General features: G+C 53.0%; 1 protein-coding gene and 1 long non-coding RNA gene across 9 annotated transcripts; one reads left to right on the top strand and one right to left on the bottom strand.

The window, feature by feature from the left end:
- Positions 1-299: 299 nt before the first annotated feature.
- Positions 300-3,566, bottom strand: LOC134759433 (uncharacterized). Its single transcript, XR_010135569.1, has 2 exons — positions 3,263-3,566; positions 300-2,057 (listed from the first exon to the last, which is right to left on the bottom strand). It is a non-coding gene; the product is annotated as an uncharacterized LOC134759433 (long non-coding RNA).
- An 88-nt stretch (positions 3,567-3,654) lies between these two features.
- Positions 3,655-16,729, top strand: HYOU1 (hypoxia up-regulated 1). Of its 8 annotated transcripts, none has more exons than XM_024254572.3 (26): positions 3,655-3,742; positions 4,728-4,825; positions 5,052-5,145; positions 5,325-5,403; positions 5,554-5,708; positions 5,833-5,909; positions 6,220-6,401; positions 6,659-6,774; positions 8,065-8,257; positions 8,465-8,599; positions 8,735-8,817; positions 8,956-9,088; positions 9,282-9,469; positions 9,734-9,872; positions 11,068-11,128; positions 11,270-11,349; positions 11,702-11,887; positions 12,019-12,191; positions 12,341-12,428; positions 12,534-12,656; positions 12,824-12,957; positions 13,086-13,170; positions 14,111-14,351; positions 14,446-14,496; positions 15,106-15,159; positions 15,285-16,729. In XM_024254572.3, exons 2-26 carry the CDS (start codon positions 4,735-4,737, stop codon positions 15,344-15,346), a joined length of 3,003 nt encoding a protein of 1,000 aa, XP_024110340.1. In that variant the 5' UTR covers positions 3,655-3,742; positions 4,728-4,734; the 3' UTR covers positions 15,347-16,729.
- The last annotated feature ends 1,506 nt before the right edge of the window (positions 16,730-18,235 follow it).

The raw sequence follows: 18,235 nt of genomic DNA, 5'->3' as shown, positions 1-18,235 counted from the left end.
TACTTGGGAGGCTGAGTCAGGAGAATCGCTTGAACCCAGGAGGTGGAGGTTGCAATGAGCCAAGACTGCACCACTGCACTCCAGCCTGGATGACACAGACTCTGTCGCAACAAAAAAAAAAAAAAAAAAAAATGGATGGAAAGAATCTACTGGATAGTTGGCCAAAAGTGGAGTCAATTACTGAGAAAAAAAATATTTCCCTGTGGAATTGAACTGACAGCTTATATGTCTATCATTATGACAGAACGAACCCATGCTATGGAATGTTCTACAGCAGTAAACGAGGAAGTGAATCACAGTTACATGCAAAATGCTCCATTTTATTAGTTTATTAGTTTAAAAAATGCTCCAATTTATTAGTTTAAAAAAAATTGCAAACAATGTAATTGTGTAACATTTTATGGTTTTAAAAAAGATAAAAGGCAAACAAGGTGTTGGTTACAAAAAATAAAAAAATGTATATTATGAAAAGATAAAAGCTACATGTTTCTAAGATATATATATGTGTAAAAGGGGGAAATACCTGGAAGCTTATACACCACACTGACAATAGCAGATACCTCCACGAGAGAGTGGGGGTTTGGGTTGGCGTCAAGGAAATTTACCTTTTTTTTAATTAAGTATTTATTGATCATTCTTGGGTGTTTCTCGGAGAGGGGGATATGGCAGGGTCATAGGATAATAGTGGAGAGAAGGTCGGGAGATAAACACATGAACAAAGGTCTCTGGTTTTCCTAGGCAGAGGACCCTGCGGCCTTCTGCAGTGTTTGTGTCCCTGGGTACTTGAGATTAGGGAGTGGTGATGACTCTTAAAGAGCATGCTGCCTTCAAGCATCTGTTTAACAAAGCACATCTTGTACCGCCCTTAATCCACTTAACCCTGAGTTGACACAGCACATGTTTCAGAGAGCACGGGGCTGGGGGAAAGGCCATAGATCAACAGCATCCCAAGGCAGAAGAATTTCTCCTAGTCAGAACAAAATGGAGTCTCCTATGCCCACCTCTTTCTACACAGACACAGCAACAATCTGATCTCTCCTTCCTTTCCCCACACTTCCCCCCTTTCTTTTCAACATAACCACCATCGTCCTCATGGCCCGCTCCCGATGGTCGCTGTCTCTTCGGAGCTGTTGGGTACACCTCCCAGACAGGGCAGAGGCGCTCCTCACATCCTAGATGGGGGGCGGCCGGGCAGAGGCGCTCCTCACTTCCCAGACGGGGCGGCCGGGCAGAGGTGCTCCTCACTTCCTCCCAGACGGGGAGGCGGCCGGGCAGAGGCGCTCCTCACCTCCCAGACAGGGCGGCCGGGCAGAGGTGCTCCTCACCTCCCAGACGTTGGGTGGCCGGGCAGAGGCGCTCCTCACCTCCCAGACGGGGCGGCCGGGCAGAGGCGCTCCTCACCTCCCAGACGGGGCGGCCGGGCAGAGGCGCTCCTCACCTCCCAGACGGGGCGGCCGGGCAGAGGCGCTCCTCACTTTCCAGATGGGGCGGCCAGGTAGAGGCGCTCCTCCCTTCCTCCCACACGGGGTGGCGGCCGGGCAGAGGTGCTCCTCACCTCCTAGACAGGGCAACTGGACAGAGGCGCTCCTCACATCCCAGACGATGGGCGGCGGGGCAGAGACGCTCCTCACTTCCTATACAGGATGGCAGCCGGGCAGAGGCTCTCCTCACTTCCTAGACGTGGTGGCGGCGGGGCAGAGGCTGTAATCTTAGCACTTTAGGAGGCCAAGGCAGGCGGCTGGGAGGTGGAGGCTGTAGCGAGCCGAGATCACGCCACTGCACTCCAGCCTGAGCAACATTGAGCATTGAGTGAGCGAGACTCCGTCTGCAATCCCAGCACCTCGGGAGGCCGAGGCGGGCAGATCCCTCGAGGCCAGGAGCTGGATACCAGCCCGGTCAACACGGCGAAACCCCGTCTCCACCAAAAATACAAAGACCAGTCAGGCGTGGCGGCGCACGCCTGCAATCCCAGGCACTCAGCAGGCCGAGGCAGGAGAATCACAGGAGCCCGAGGCAGGGAGGTTGCAGCGAGCCGAGATCACGGCAGTACAGTCCAGCTTTGGCAACAGAGGGAGACCGAAAAAAGAAGGAGAGGGAGACCGAAGAAGGGGAGAGGGGAGAGGGGAGAGGGCGGAAATTTACCTTTATGTAGAATGAATTTTTTAAAGATTACATTTGTGTATTATTTGTGTAATTAAATTCTGTTAAAATTTTAAGTGAATTTCTATTTCTACCAATTTGTCTACTGCCTGAATACGTAACTATTCTTAAAAGGAAGAATAGACTCTCTCTGGGACTGCCAATAATTTTTCCTTCTAAGCATAGACACCGGACCACTCTCCACCTAAGCATCACGAAAAATGTAGAGAAAGGAAGAGCTAAGAGCTCCTTAAACAAGTTCAGGCTTGACACAGCCCTGGCCCTGACAGCCAGGGCCTTCAAGCGGGCCTTTCTGTGAAGGGTGGCCAGGCATCAACTTAGTAGGAGAGAAAACAGATGACTTATTTCCATCCACACTTAAGGAAAATGCACTCTCCAAGGACTGCGCACATTTCTTTTTCTTTTTGTTTTTTGATTAGGAGTCTTGTTGTTGTCGCCCAGGCTGGAGTGCAGTGGCGCAGTCTGGGCTCACTGCAACCTCCGCCTCCCGGATTCAAGCAATTCTCCTGCCTCAGCCTCCTGAGTAGCTGGGATTAAAGGCGCCCAACACCACGCCCGGCTAATTTTTGTAGTTTTGGTAGAGACGGGGTTTCACCATGTTGGCCAGGCTGGTCTCGAACTCCTGACCTCAAGTGATTCGCCCGCCTCGGCCTCCCAAAATGCTGGGATTACAGGCGTGAGCCACCGCGCCCGGGCGACTGCGCACATTTCTATGGCGCTGTAAGTTAAAAGAGAAAGCTGTGAGGTGCTTCTGTCATTCTATGACAGAAACAGCTAAAGAGTAATGTTCACAAGATTTAATAGAACAGAAATATGAGAAGGTGCACACAAGCTCAACCAACTATAGCCTCACAAATAAAAGTGTCTTTTGTGTGTAGCACTTAAGTTTGGAATATTCTTTCTTATACAAATGAGTGGGGCTTAACCTAAGAAATCCAGGCCAGATTCTGCGACGAATGCATCGGTTATCTCTGACCCATCAGCAAACATCTTTTTCTGTGGCTTGTTTCCTCAGCAAAACAGAGGGGGTTGCGGCGGACTCAGTCCGAGGCACAGCCATTCTCCAATGTCTATCCAAAGCCTAGGGCACCTCAATACCAACCGGCAGACCAGCGCCTCCTCCGCGGGGCTGCGGACAGGATGTCTGTCATTCCATTCCTCGGCCGGGCTCTCCAGGTGACCGGAAGAAGAGCCCTGAGTGCGGGACTGCAGTGCGGCCGACCTGCTCCAAGCGCAGGTTACTCCCGAACCCCGGCAGCAAAGCATCCAGCGCCGGAAAATGTCCCGCGGTCGCCCCGGGGCCGGCGCTGGGGAGGAAAGAGTGCAGCGCGCTGGCCCCGTGACGTGGTCCAATCCCAGGCCGACGCCGGCGGCTTCTGCCCAACCGGTGGCTGGTCCCCTCCGCCGCCCCCAGTACAAGGCTGGCAAAGGGAGGGGGCGGGGCCTGGGACGTGGTCCAATGGGTACGCGCGCCGGGGCGGCGGGGGCGGGGCCGGGCGCACAGCGCAGGGCCGGGCGGCCGAGGCTCCAATGAGCGCGCGCCGCGTCCGGGGCCGGCTGGTGCGCCAGACGCCGCCGAGAGGTTGGTGGCTAATGTAACAGTTTGCAAACCGAGGGGAGTTGTGAAGGGCGCGGGTGGGGGGCGCTGCCGGCCTCGTGGGTACGTTCGTGCCGCGTCTGTCCCAGAGCTGGGGCCGCAGGAGCGGAGGCAAGAGGTAGCGGGGGTGGATGGAGGTGCGGGCCGGCCACCCCTCCTAGGGGAGACAGCGTGCGAGCTCCGGGGGCGGGTCGGGAGCGCAAGGGAGGGCCGCGCGGACGCCGGGCGCTCGGCCTCGCACTGGGGGGCACGCAGCTCGGCCCCCGGTCTGTACCCACGCGCTGGGGCGGGCTGGGATCCGTTTCCGGGAGTGGGAGCCGCCGCCTTCGTCAGGTGTGGTTTAGGTGAACACCGGGTACCGGATGCCCGCCGGGCGGGGAACCTTACCGCCCGTGGCACTGCGTCTCTGGGCACAGCGGGGCCGGGGAGTGAGCTGGGAAAGGGGAGGGGGCGGGACAACCCGCAGGGATGCCGAGGAGGAGATAGGCCTTTCCTCCATCCTAGCCACCCCCAACGTCATTACCTTTCTCTTCCCGTCCAGGCCCAGCCTGGCTTTCACCGTCAGCGGGGGAGCTCCAGGTGTGGGGAGGTGGTTGAGCCCTGGGCGGGGATCCCTGGCCGCACCCCAGGTGTCTGACAACAGGCACAGTGCTGCGGTGCGCCACTCACTGCCTGTGTGGTGGACGAAAGGCTCGGGTCTCCTTCCTCTTGTCCTGTTAGCTTCCCTGTTTAGGGATGTGGCAAAGCCGAGGACCCATGCTCTTTCACTTGGGCCTTTGTGTGGGCGCTGCTGGGATGGTTAGAGAGTGGTTTGTACCCATCAGGAGGGAGAAGGGGAGAAGTAGGCTGCTCTGCCCTGGGTAAGAATGGAGTAGATATGATCTTACAGCTTCTCCGTTCTGGGATGTGGTTCCGTCTCCTTCACTCCGGGCATCCAGTTTCAAGTGTTTTCTTTCTTCGCCTCCCCCAGGGGCACTATGGCAGTCAAAGTTAGGAGGCAGAGGCCGAGGAGGCGAGTCTGTTGGGCCTTGGTGGCTGTGCTCTTGGCAGACCTGTTGGCACTGAGTGGTATGTACCCCAGTAGAGGGAGCAAATGGATAAATGATGACTGAAGGATGCATGATGGGAAGTGGGCTTGGGGCTGTTGGTCAGAAGTCTCTTGAGTTGTTAGGTCCAGGCCTTTTTGTCTTTTGCCATCTTCGTTTACCCACGGAAAGTGGTATGCTTTGATTAGAGGGAGTCTCAGGAAGGTGGGCGAAGGGAGAGCTAACTGACAAACCTCTTTTCCCTTCAGATACACTGGCAGTGATGTCTGTGGACCTGGGCAGTGAGTCCATGAAGGTGGCCATCGTCAAACCTGGAGTGCCCATGGAAATTGTCTTGAATAAGTGAGGGTGGCCCCCGTGTTAAGGGTGGGGAACGAGGGAGTCTGGGCTCCCAAGTGTGAATGTGTTAGTCACAGTGCCCACAGCAGACTTTGGCATCTGAGTGGTTAAATGTGTGTGAGTGTCGAGGCTTCTGAGTCCTTCTGCTGCAGGCACCTGGGCCCAAAGTCTCTTTTCCTCAGGGAATCTCGGAGGAAAACCCCGGTGATTGTGACCCTGAAAGAAAATGAAAGATTCTTTGGAGACAGTGCAGCAAGCATGGTGAGCTAGCAGTCCCCCTTCCCAGAGTGGTGGACAGAGGAGAGGAGATGGCAGCCCCCAGAGTCTGTTTCCTTATCAGGCTCTGTGATGTAAGTAGGTAATGGTGGACTTGGGAGCCTAACACTGGTCTGCTTCTTCTTCACCCCTCAGGCGATTAAGAATCCAAAGGCTACGCTACGTTACTTCCAGCACCTCCTGGGGAAGCAGGCAGATAACCCCCATGTAGCTCTTTACCAGGCCCGCTTCCCGGAGCACGAGCTGACTTTCGACCCACAGAGGCAGACTGTGCACTTTCAGATCAGCTCGTGAGTGTTCTGTTGGGGAAGGTGGTCTCGGCAACGCTGCTGGGCTCCTTATTGGTGTGTGTTCCTGATTGTCCTGCCTTAATGCCTGGCTTTCCTTGGCTCTAACTACCTTCCCTCCCCTCAGGCAGTTGCAGTTCTCACCTGAGGAAGTGTTGGGCATGGTTCTCAATTATTCTCGTTCTCTAGCTGAAGATTTTGCAGGTAAGTGGTCAAGGTGGGGCCCTTGGTGGCCAGGCTCCCCAGGATCTAGGGCAGTGATTCTCCAACAGGGGCAACTTTGCCTCCCAGGGAACATTTAGCAACATCTGAAGATATATTTTGGTTGTCACATCTAAGGGGTGCAACTGGTATCTAGTGGGTAGAGGCCAGGGATGCTGCTAAACATCCTACAGTGCACAGGGCAGCAGCCACAACAAAGAATTACCTAGTCCAAAATGTCATTAGTGACGAGATTAGAAGCCCTCATCTAAGGTATGGAGCCGGCGGGACCTTTTTCTGTTGTCGTCTGTAGAGCAGCCCATCAAGGATGCAGTGATCACCGTGCCAGTCTTCTTCAACCAGGCCGAACGCCGAGCTGTGCTGCAGGCTGCTCGTATGGCTGGCCTCAAAGTGCTGCAGCTCATCAATGACAACACTGCCACTGCCCTCAGCTATGGTGTCTTCCGCCGGAAAGATATCAACACCACTGCCCAGGTGAGCCAGGGGAGCCTCGACCAGACGTGCAGGGTGACTGAATCTAAGGATGGAGGCCACTTGGTCCCTTTTGCATCTTGTTTGCATGGCTAGGCTGGCCCTTGGCAAAATGCACCAATAGCCTCCTCCCAGCCCCTGTTGGAGCTGTTTAGTTTTGTGTTAAGAGTCAGACAGCCCTTTGGAAGCAGGTGGGTGAGCAAACAGGCCCCCTGGAGTTTGAAAAGGTTCCTGTGACAGTTGCCTCGATATCTCTACAGAATATCATGTTCTATGACATGGGCTCAGGCAGCACCGTATGCACCATTGTGACCTACCAGATGGTGAAGACTAAGGAAGCTGGGATGCAGCCACAGCTGCAGATCCGGGGAGTAGGGTGAGTGGGTACTTGGCAGGGAGGGCTGCTTGTGAAGACCCTCAAGTCAGGGGTTTCTTCTTGGAGGAGACACACTGCTTTGCTTTCCTGCATGCTGCAGGAATGGTCTCCTGATTGAGGCATCAGTCATCGTAGGGGACCACTCACAAAGAGTAAGGGGAAGCCGGGGCGCAGGGGAGGACAGTTTGGGAAAATTGGAAGACATGGAACTTTCAAAATGTATTCTAAGGAAATCCATGGAGCTGTAGGCAATATGTAGGGTGTCAGATTCAATTATGTTTTTGTTCTTTTGTCATTTCTAGTTAAATAATTTAACATTCTTGTTGTCTTATTTCTTTTTAATTTTTTTTCATGGCCTGTGACATAGCCCTCAGGAGATCCTGAGAACATGTGCCCTGTTGTCTTATTTCTTGAAATCATCTTTTTGCGTTTTCACCATTACCACCCAGCCCAAGTTACCATCACCTCTTATTTGCAGAATTAAAAACATCTCCCTGTTCCTAGTGACGTCTCCTTTCAGTTCTTTCTTCATATTGCAGCCAGAGGGTTCTTCCTAAAATCCAACCTGATCATTACCTGTTTCTTTAAAAACGTGTCACTGGCTCCAAAACTTTCCCTGCGTCTGTCTCAACCCTGTCTTCCACAGCCTGTCTGAGCCCTGAGCCCTCTCTCTCTTTGAGCCCCAGTGATGCTTGCCCTCCTCTGGAACTTGCCATGCACTCTCCCACTTCAAGGTCTTTATGAACATTGTTGCTTCTGTCTAGAATGTTCTTTCCCCTCCAGCTAGTGAACTCTGAACTCTTCAGTTCAGGTGATGCTTGCACTGAACTTATCCTTCAGGTTTCAGTTCAGGCATCACTTTTTAGGGGACATGTTCTTGGGTCTCCCTCAGTAGCCTGAATCTCCCCCCATACATGTTCTGCAGGCATTGTCCCCTCACCTTTACAACATGTGATGTAGTGATAATTTCACATTTGTGTGATTATTCAACTTTTCCATAGCAGGGACCCTGTCTCTTTCCCCGCCGCCACATTTGTATTCCCAGAGGGAAGTACATAAGTAATGCTCAGTAAACACTGTCGAATGAACGAGTGGAAGAAGGGTCACTGCGAGGTGTCAGCTGTGCTGTAGAGAGTTGAGGGCAGAGTGTGTGTCCACACATGGGGCACTGGAGATGAACAAGGTCCCCTGAGATGAAGGAAAGGTGCCATGTGGGGATGAGAGGCTCCTATGCAGATGCGGGGACTCCATGTGTTCTTCATGTTTTTCCCTGCTCCCTTTTCTCAACAGATTTGACCGTACCCTGGGGGGCCTGGAGATGGAGCTCCGGCTTCGAGAACACCTGGCTGGGCTTTTCAATGAGCAGCGCAAGGGTCAGAGAGCAAAGGATGTGCGGGAGAACCCGCGTGCCATGGCCAAGCTGCTGCGTGAGGCTAATCGGCTCAAAACTGTCCTCAGTGCCAACGCTGACCACATGGCACAGGTGCCCACAAGTGGCTGGTTGAGGCTATATTTTGTCCCACATAGAGGGTGGGGGACCCTGCCACTGAACTGGGCTGCTCGTGCCTGGCATGGCCCATGCTCCTCCCTCTACCATCCTCCCAAAGACCTATTCTTTTTGTTTCTGTCCTACTCACCAAGAGAGCGGGATCTGGGCAAGAACCCCCTGACAGTCCCCATCCTCTCCCAGATTGAAGGCCTGATGGATGATGTGGACTTCAAGGCAAAAGTGACTCGTGTGGAATTTGAGGAGTTGTGTGCAGACTTATTTGAGCGGGTGCCTGGGCCTGTACAGCAGGCCCTCCAGAGTGCCGAAATGAGTCTGGTGAGCGAGTAGGGGAAGGCGGGAATGCCCCTTAGGAAAGGGCATAGTAAACCCATGGGACGTCAAGGGGCGAGTCAGTGCCAAGGAAGGGTGCTAACTACATGCTGTTCCACCTCTCATTCTTACCCACTGCAGGATGAGGTTGAGCAGGTGATCCTGGTGGGCGGGGCCACTCGGGTTCCCAAAGTTCAGGAGGTGCTGCTGAAGGCCGTGGGCAAGTGAGTGTGGGGGCTAGAGCGCTGGGCTGAGTTCTGCCTGGGGCAGGGCTTTGGGGTGAGCAGCTGGAGGGCTGAGGGGAGGGAAGTCCCGGTTGCATGCTCCAGGGTAGACCGTGCTGAGGCTTGGGGCTTTCCCAGGGAGGAGCTGGGGAAGAACATCAATGCAGATGAAGCAGCCGCCATGGGGGCAGTGTACCAGGCAGCTGCGCTCAGCAAAGCCTTTAAAGTGAAGCCATTTGTCGTCCGAGATGCAGTGGTCTACCCCATCCTGGTGAGTGAGCCTGACTGAGCAAGTGACAAGCTCCCTTTACCTCTCCCAAGTGGGGTTTCCCCTTCTGTCTGCTCTGGCTCATCCCTTTGTCTTTCTGCTAAGAGGTATCCCCCACCCCACCCCCATCCTTACCCCAGAACCTACTCGGGTTCTCTAGTGTGCAACAGTTTGCCTCTGTCTGCCTGCTGTGTAGGTGGAGTTCACGAGGGAGGTGGAGGAGGAGCCTGGGATTCACAGCCTGAAGCACAATAAACGGGTACTCTTCTCTCGGATGGGGCCCTACCCTCAACGCAAAGTCATCACCTTTAACCGCTACAGCCATGATTTCAGCTTCCACATCAACTACGGTGACCTGGGCTTCCTGGGGCCTGAAGATCTTCGGTGAGGGGCGGGGGTGCAGGATGGGAGCTCCAGGGAGGGGGAGGCGTGGCTGCTGGATAATCTGAGGACTGGGGGGTGAGGGAGGATGTGGGTCTGCAGGGCTGAAACAGGGCAGCTATGAGCAGCTTCGCTGGAGAATGCATCCGTCCTCTTGAGTGTGCCCTTGGGGAGTGCCCCGACACCTCGTGCCAGGAGGCCATGTAGTCTAGAGGGGGAGATGGGCTGGGGTGGGTCCCCCTGAACTCCTCTTTCCTCCCCAACCAGGGTATTTGGCTCCCAGAATCTGACCACAGTGAAGCTAAAAGGGGTGGGTGACAGCTTCAAGAAGTATCCTGACTACGAGTCCAAGGGCATCAAGGCTCACTTCAACCTGGATGAGAGTGGCGTGCTCAGTCTAGACAGGGTGAGAGCTAAAGGAGACCCTGTGTGCAGAGCAGGGGCTCAGACCCTGCCAGCCATTTCCAAAGTGGGTTCCACATGGCATTAGGATATGATAACCAAAAAAGGTTTAGGAATCAGAAAAATGTTGGCTCTGAACAGAGCTAACTGATGATCTGGTGCAGACCTCCTTATAGCCTATAAATGCTTATAGGCATTGTAAATTCCTTGGAACTATTGAATGGTTTGATATAGGCATTGTAAATTTCTTGGAACTATTGAATGGTTTGAAGAATCCACTGTTTTTTTTTTTTTTTTTTTTTTTTTTTGAGAGGGTCTTGGCTCTGTTGTCACTTAAGCTGGAACATAATGGCATGGTCATAGCTCATTCCAGCCTTGAACACTTGGGCTTAAATGATCCTCCCATCTCAGCCTCCTGAGTAGCTGGGACGATACGCATGTGCCACCACATCCTGCTAAATTTTTTTGTACTTTATTTATAGAGACAGGGTCTCACTATGTTGTCCAGACTGGTCTCTAACTCCTGGGATCAAGCGATCATCCTGCCTCAACCTCCCAAAGTACAGGGATTACAGGTGGGAGCCACTCTGCCTGGCCTCAGGAATCCACTTATTATTATTACTACTTTTTCCAGACAGAGTCTTGCTCTGTTGTCCAGGCTGGAGTACAGTGGCGTGATCTTGCAACCTCCGCCTCCTGGGTTCGAGTGATTCTCCTGTCTCAGCCTCCTGAGTAGCTGGGATTACAGGTGCCTGCCACCACGCCTGGCTAATTTTTGTTATTTAGAGTAGAGATGGGGTTTCACCTTGTTGGCCAGTCTGGTCTCAAACCCCTGACCTCAAGTGATCCACCTGCCTTGGCCTCCCAAAGTGTTGAGATTACAGGCATAAGCCACTGCACTCAGCCAGGAATCCGTTTTTGAAGAACAAATCTGGGGGTAATATGGATGTAATGGCCCATACAGTTATTGAGTGGAGAAGTAGGGGGCTCTTTGGAGAAAAAGGAGCTGGGACCCTATTCATGGAGGGCTCTTAATCAAAGGAGATGGGCGACCACCTCCAAGTCCTTAGAAAAGGCAGGTGAAAGACTAGGCCTGTGACGGCATGGAGTGTGCATAAGCAAACACCCACTTTGGCAGGATGTTTGTGGAGAAAAGGTGGATTAGCCTGTGTGTTTCTTCATTTTGAACCTGTTTTCAGGTGGAGTCTGTATTTGAGACACTGGTGGAGGACAGCCCAGAAGAGGAATCTACTCTCACCAGTAAGATGAGCTTGCGTGTGTGTATGGGAGAGAATGTACTTGTGTGAGGGTTGGGGAGGTGGACAGGGCATGGCCCTTGGGTTAGAAGGTGGAGTCACTGCTGTGGTCTTCTTTTGAGTCTTTGGGTTTTGCTCCCCCTAGAACTTGGCAACACCATTTCCAGCCTGTTTGGAGGTGGTACCACACCAGATGCCAAGGAGAACGGTACTGATACTGTCCAGGTGAGTTCAGGATGGAGCCAGGGAAGCATGGAGGATGGTGGGGGGTGCAGGTAGTAGCAGCAGAGGAAGGGGGTGAGGGTAGGCCACCCCTGCCCCTGTTGTGTTAACCATTCACTCCCCAGGATCCTCTGGGCTCTGAGCTGTTTCTTGACCGGCGCTCCCAAGGCCCATTCCCCTCATTGCAGATGCTCTTCCTTTGTCCAGCTAGATTGCCACAGTCCAAGCAGGCCATTGACCGTTTCCATACAGCAGTCACCTGTATGGAACCCCCATGGGGTCGGCAGTGCTGAGCCAGGCCTGCCTGGAGGCTCTGCTCCTGATCGTTCCCTGGGGCGCCTGTGGTGTTTCCCAGGAGGAAGAGGAGAGCCCTGCAGAGGGGAGCAAGGATGAGCCTGGGGAGCAGGTGGAGCTCAAGGAGGAAGCTGAGGCCCCAGTGGAGGATGGCTCTCAGCCCCCACCCCCTGAACCTAAGGGAGATGCAACCCCTGAGGGAGAAAAGGCCACAGAAAAAGAAAATGGGGACAAGTCTGAGGCCCAGGTGAGCTGTGGCAGAGGAAGGCCAGTGTGGATCCAGAGGCTAAGGGAGCGGGCGCCTGCCTTGTTTCTGGCCTTGTGGAGAATGTAGGAGGGCAGAGGCTTTTCCTGACACCCCTGACTCTTCCCACCCAGAAACCAAGTGAGAAGGCAGAGGCAGGGCCTGAGGGCGTCGCTTCAGCCCCAGAGGGAGAGAAGAAGCAGAAGCCCGCCAAGAAGCGGCGAATGGTAGAGGAGATCGGGGTGGAGCTGGTTGTTCTGGACCTGCCTGACTTGCCAGAGGATAAGCTGGCTCAGTCGGTGCAGAAGTAAGTGAGGACAGCTGGTGTGTATGTGTACATGTGTGTGCAAGGTGGCAGGATGTGGGATGGTGCCCTGGGAGGGAGGGCTGTCTGACCCAGAGTCTCAAGTTCTCACTTCCCCTCTGCCTCATCCCTTCCCCTCTTTTGTCCCATAGACTTCAGGACTTGACACTCCGAGACCTGGAGAAGCAGGAACGGGAAAAAGCTGCCAACAGCTTGGAAGCGTTCATCTTTGAGACCCAGGTCAGTGGGCAGGAGGCAGCAGCCCCCCCACTGGGCTTACGCCTGGCTCTGTGGGCCTTGCCTCTGGGCTTGCGGGTGCATGTGTTTACATGTCCCCCTCCCCAGGACAAGCTGTACCAGCCCGAGTACCAGGAAGTGTCCACAGAGGAGCAGCGTGAGGAGATCTCCGGGAAGCTCAGCGCCGCGTCGACCTGGCTGGAGGATGAGGGTGTTGGAGCCACCACAGTGGTGAGGGGCCTCTCAGGACATGGCAGGTGGAAGGGGAGCTCTCCTTCCTCTCCCAGGGTGAGAGAGAGAGAAGAGCTGGGGCTTGAGCCCATACAGAAGGACATGGGGCTGACTCCAGGCTCTGCTGTCGTCCCTTCCACCCCTCTGCCCAATCCCACATCCATCAGATGTTGAAGGAGAAGCTGGCTGAGCTGAGGAAGCTGTGCCAAGGGCTGTTTTTTCGGGTAGAGGAGCGCAAGAAGTGGCCCGAACGGCTGTCTGCCCTCGATAATCTCCTCAACCATTCCAGCATGTTCCTCAAGTGAGCAGCCCCTGAATCCTTTTTGCAGTCCTGCCAAGGCCACTGGTTTTCATTCCTACCAGCTTCCCACTCCCCACACTCCAGGCCCCTCTCCCTCTGGGGCTAATGGTCTCCTTTCTGGCTTCCAGGGGGGCCCGGCTCATCCCAGAGATGGACCAGATCTTCACTGAGGTGGAGATGACAACGTTAGAGAAAGTCATCAATGAGACCTGGGTAATCACTTCGTAAATACTTAACCAGATACTTAGCTGCCATCCTAAGAACTGTGGGAGAGGCGGAGAGATGAAGCCACGGCAGCCCCTGCCTCCTGGCTTAGCATCTAATCTGAAGACAAAAGATGTTTGTATTTGAGCCCACATCTGATTAGTCCCAAGCAAGGGCCATGGCAGTAAGAGTCATCAGCCTGGAGGAGCAAAAAAGCCCATCCCATGAGGACAGAGAAAGCTGCTTTGAGGGGCTGGGATTTGAGCTAGGTTCAGAACATGGTCCAGGGTTTGGCTAGGTGAAACTGATGTGTCATGTGAAGTAGAAACTGTTTTGGATGTGTGGGGACTCTTGAGCCAGAGCTCAGTAAAGTGGAGAGTCAAGAAATGAGTATTCAGCCGGGCGCGGTGGCTCACGCCTGTAATCCCAGCACTTAAGGAGGCTGAGCTGGGCGAATCACGAGGTCGAGAGATTGAGACCATCCTGGTCAACATGGTGAAACCCCGTCTCTACTAAATACACAGAAATTAGCTGGGTGTGGTCGCCTGTAGTCCTAGCTACTTGGGAGGCTGAGGCAGGAGAATCCTTTGAACCCAGGAGGTGGAGGTTGCGGTGAGCCGAGATCGCGCCACTGCACTCCAACCTGGCAACAGAGCGAGACTCCGTCTCAAAAAAAAAAAAAAAAAAAAAAAAGTATTCAAGGGGTTTGTTCAGTTGTAGTCACTCCAGAGTAGTAGGATGTAAACCAGAAACATGCAGGTTGGGACTTCATTGTGGAGAACCTTTAATACCCTTCTGAGGAGTCTGTTAGCCTCATGGGGCTGAGGCCAGGGGTGGCAGTTATTTGCAGTCTGAGGGAAGAGGCTGGTTGGGGGTGTGATTCCATCTGGGACAGAGATGTCTGCTCTCTCCATGGCTAGCTTGGAGCCTCTCCTGGTCTCACCCACAGGCCTGGAAGAATGCAACTCTGGCCGAGCAGGCCAAGCTGCCCGCCACAGAGAAGCCTGTGTTGCTCTCAAAAGACATTGAGGCTAAGATGATGGCCCTGGACCGAGAGGTGCAGTATCTGCTCAATAAGGCCAAGTTTACCAAGCCCCGGCCCCGGCCTAAGGACAAGAATGGGACCCGGGCAGAGCCACCTCTCAATGCCAGTGGCAGTGACCAGGGGGAGAAGGTCATCCCTCCAGCAGGTGAGGACGGGGTACCTGGCTGCATGTTCTACTGGACAGGGAGACAGCCTCCTTTCCTTCCTGAGGCTATGTCTTAGCCCTGGTTTCCTTCCAGGCCAGACTGAAGATGCAGAGCCCATTTCAGAACCTGAGAAAGTAGAGACTGGTGAGTTGGAGCAACCATGGTTGAGCACGTGGATGTTACATTAGCCCAGGGGTAGGCAAACTGGTAGGCACAGCCTGTTTCTGTTTCTAGACAGCCCATGAGCTTGAATGGCCTTTGTGTTTTTAAAGGGTTGTTTAAAAAAAAAAAAAAAAAAAAAAAAAAATGCCGGGCGCAGTGGCTTAACACCTGTAATCCCAGCACTTTGAGAGGCTGAGGCGGGTAGATCACCTGAGGTCAGGAGTTCGAGACCAGCCTGGCCAACATGGTGAAACCCCATCTTTACCAAAAAAATACAAAAAAAAAAAAGAGTCAGGCGTAGTGGCACACAACTTTAATCCCAGCTACTCAGGAGGCTGAAGCAGGAGAATCACTTGAACATGGGAGGCGGAAGTTGCAGTGAGCCGAGATGGCGCCACTGCACTCTGCACTCCAGCCTGGGCAACAGAGACTCTGTCTCAATAAAAAAAAAAAAAAAGAGTAGGCAAAGAGACCAAATGTGGTTCATGCATCCTGAAATATTTACTAGCTGGCTCTTCATGGAAAAACTGGCCCAGCATTCCCCTGGCCTCTTCCTCCCTTCTGAAGAGACTAACCTGTTCCTTCCCAAAGCAGGATCCGAGCCAGGAGACACTGAGCCTTTGGAGTTAGGAGGTCCTGGAGCAGGTGAGGGTGGAGCTGGGGCTACGGTGGGAAGCCTGGTGGGGTCTCAGGAAATCCTCTGCAAATAACTGGGGTTGGTTCCTCTGTTTCACCTGCCATGATTCTTTTGCTCCCCCAACTCCCAACAGAACCTGAACAGAAAGAACAATCGACAGGACAGAAGCGGCCTTTGAAGAACGACGAACTATAACCCCCACCTCTGTTTTCCCCATTCATCTCCACCCCCTTCCCCCACCACTTCTATTTATTAAACATCCAGGGTTGGGGGAGGGGTTGGTCCTGCCCTCGGCTGGAGTTTCTTTCTCACCCCTGTGATTTGGAGGTGTGGAGAAGGGGAAGGGAGGGACAGCTCACTGGTTCCTTTGGCAGTACCTCTGTGGTTAAAAATGGAAACTGTTCTCCTCCCCAGCCCCACTCCCTCTTCACTACCCATATAGGCCCTAAATTTGGGAAAAATCACTATTAATGTCTTAATCCTTTGCCTGTGGGTAGGAAGAGAATGGCTGCCAGTGGCTGATGGGTCCTGGTGATGGGAAGGGTATCAGGTTGCTGGGGAGTTTCCACTCTTTGGTGATCGTTCCTTCCCTCCCCTCCTCTCCCACCATGCGATCAGCATCCTTTCAGGCCAGTGTCTGCAGAGCCTTGGTTACCGGGTTTGGTTTCTGAGTGCCTATCTGTGCTCTTTCCTTCCTCTGCGGGCTTCTCTTGCCCTGAGCCCCCCTTCCCCATTCCCATCCAGCTCCTTTCCCCCGGGTTTCCTTGGCTTCCTGCTGCAAATTGGGCAGCTCTCTGCCCCTTCCTAAAAGCCTGTACCTCTGGATTGGCGGAAGTAAATCTGGAAGGATTTCCCACCCCTGGTGGCAAGAGGAGGGAGGGACACAGTGAAGAAGGGAGCCCACCACCTCTCCGAAGAAGAAAGCCACGTAGAGTGGTTGGCATGGGGTGCCAGCATCCTGCAAGCTGTGTCATAATCTGCATCTTCCCAGCAGCCTGGTACCCCAGGTTCCTGTAACTCCCTGCCTCCTCCTCTCTTCTGCTGTTCTGCTCCTCCCAGGCAGCCTTTCCTTCACCCCCTGACCCCCTGGGCTGACCAAAATGTGCTTTCTACTGTGAGCCCCTATCCCAAGATCCTGGGGAAAGGAGAGACCATGGTGTGAATGTAGAGATGCCACCTCCCTCTCGCTGAGGCAGGCCTGTGGATGAAGGAGGAGGGTCAGGGCTGGCCTTCCTCTGTGCATCGCTCTGCTAGGATGGGGGCCCCCGACCCACCATGCCTACACCTAGGGAGCCCGTCCTCCAGTATTCCGTCTGTAGCAGGAGCTAGGGCTGCCGCCCCAGCTCCAAGACAAGAATGAACCTGGCTGTGTCAGTCATTTTGTCTTTTCCTTTTTTTTTTTTTTTTTTTTTTTTTGCCACATTGGCAGAGATGCGACCTAAGGGTCCCACCCCCACCTCTTCTGTATGTTTGAATTCTTTCAGTAGCAGTTGATGCTGGTTGGACAGGTTTAAGTCAAATTGTACTTTGCTCCATTGTTAATTGAGAAACTGTTTCAATAAAATATTCTTTTCTACAGTTTTTGTGCTGTGAGTTTTTAAAAATAGAAAAATTTTTAAATAGAAACTTCGGGCCAGGCATGGTGGCTCATACCTGTCATCTTAACATTTTGGGAGCCCAAAATGGGAGGACAGCTTGAGGCCAGACCAGCCTGGGCAACAGCAAGACTCTGTCTCAAAAAAAAAAAAAAAAATTATCTGAGTGTGGGGATGTGTGCCTGTAGACCCAGCTACTTGGGAGACTGAGGCTGGAGTGGGGGTCCCTTGGGCCCAGGACTTCGAGGCTTCAGTGAGCTATGATCGTGCCACTGCACTCCAGCATGTGTGACAGTGAAAACCTCAAAAAGTTTGAATAATTACATCATCAAAACATTATTAACACTTTGGACTTAGTTGAGATTTGTATATGTGTTTTTTTCAAGGAAACAAAATACTGGTTTTATCTTACTGCTAACATTATTTGGACTCCTATATCCCAGGCATTTTTAGGTAACATACTTTTTTTTTTTTTTTTGAGACTGTCTTGCTCTGTTGCCCAGGCTGGAGTGTAGTAATGCAATCCAGGCTCACTGCAACCTCCGCCTCCCGGGTTCAAGTGATTCTACTGCCTCAGCCTCCTCAGTAGCTGGGATTACAGGCACCTGCCACCATGCCCAGCTAAATTTTTTTTTGTATTTTAGTAGAGACGGGGTTTCACCATGTTGGCCAAGCTGGTCTCGAACTGACCTCAAGCGATCCACCTGCCTTGGGCTCCCAAAGTGCTGGGTTTACAGGCCTGAGCCACTGGGCCCAACTGGTAACATTAATTTTTAAAATAGCAACTTCATTGTACAAATAAGATACCAGTTCATAAAGATTTAGCAAGTAATTGGTCCAAGGAATGAATCAATGTTGAGTGCTTCAGCTAGATTTGAGCTTAATTCCAACCTATTCGCCCTTGTTCTTCCTACTTAGCCGTGGGAATGTGTTGGTAGAGATTCACCATTTGTAGCAGTTTCGGTTCATCAGTTTAGGATGGAGCATGCCTAGCCCAAATTTTCTATTACCAAGGGAGGATCCCTCTTGTCACTAATGTACATATCTAAGCAGTTGTATACAGTATACTTGGTGTTGCTCTGTCACTCAGGCTGGAGTGCAATGGTGCCATCTTGGCCCACTGCAGCCGTGACCTCCCAGGCTGAAGCAATCCTCCCACGTCAGCCCTGTAGCAGGGACTACTTGGCTAATTTTTGTATCTTCTGGTGGAGACAGGGTTTCACTATGTTGCCCAGGCTGGTCTTGAACTCCTGGACTCAAGTGATCTGCTTGCCTTGGCCTCCCAAAGTGCTGGGATTACAGGCATGAGCCACTGAGCTTGGCCCCGTTGTATTTACATTTAATAACCATGAAGGCCCAGCCGGGTGTAGTAGATCACGAGGTCAGGAGATCGAGACCATCCTGGCTAACAGTGAAACTCTGTCTCTACTAAAAATACAAAAAATCAGCCGGGCGTGGTGGCACCCGCCTGTAGTCTCAGCTACTCAGG

Source organism: Pongo abelii, chromosome 9 (assembly GCF_028885655.2).
Source record: "Pongo abelii isolate AG06213 chromosome 9, NHGRI_mPonAbe1-v2.0_pri, whole genome shotgun sequence".
In the NCBI taxonomy this organism is placed as follows: Eukaryota; Metazoa; Chordata; class Mammalia; order Primates; family Hominidae; genus Pongo; species Pongo abelii.
This window is presented reverse-complemented; position numbering and strand designations above follow the sequence as displayed.

Coding starts and splice junctions, on each gene's coding strand:
- HYOU1 (XM_024254572.3), top strand. CDS start 4,735: ATGGCAGTCAAAGTTAGGAGGCAGAGGCCGAGGAGGCGAGTCTGTTGG. Junction 8,600..8,734: donor AGAGTGCCGAAATGAGTCTG/GTGAGCGAGTAG, acceptor TACCCACTGCAG/GATGAGGTTGAGCAGGTGAT. Junction 9,470..9,733: donor CTGGGGCCTGAAGATCTTCG/GTGAGGGGCGGG, acceptor CTCCCCAACCAG/GGTATTTGGCTCCCAGAATC.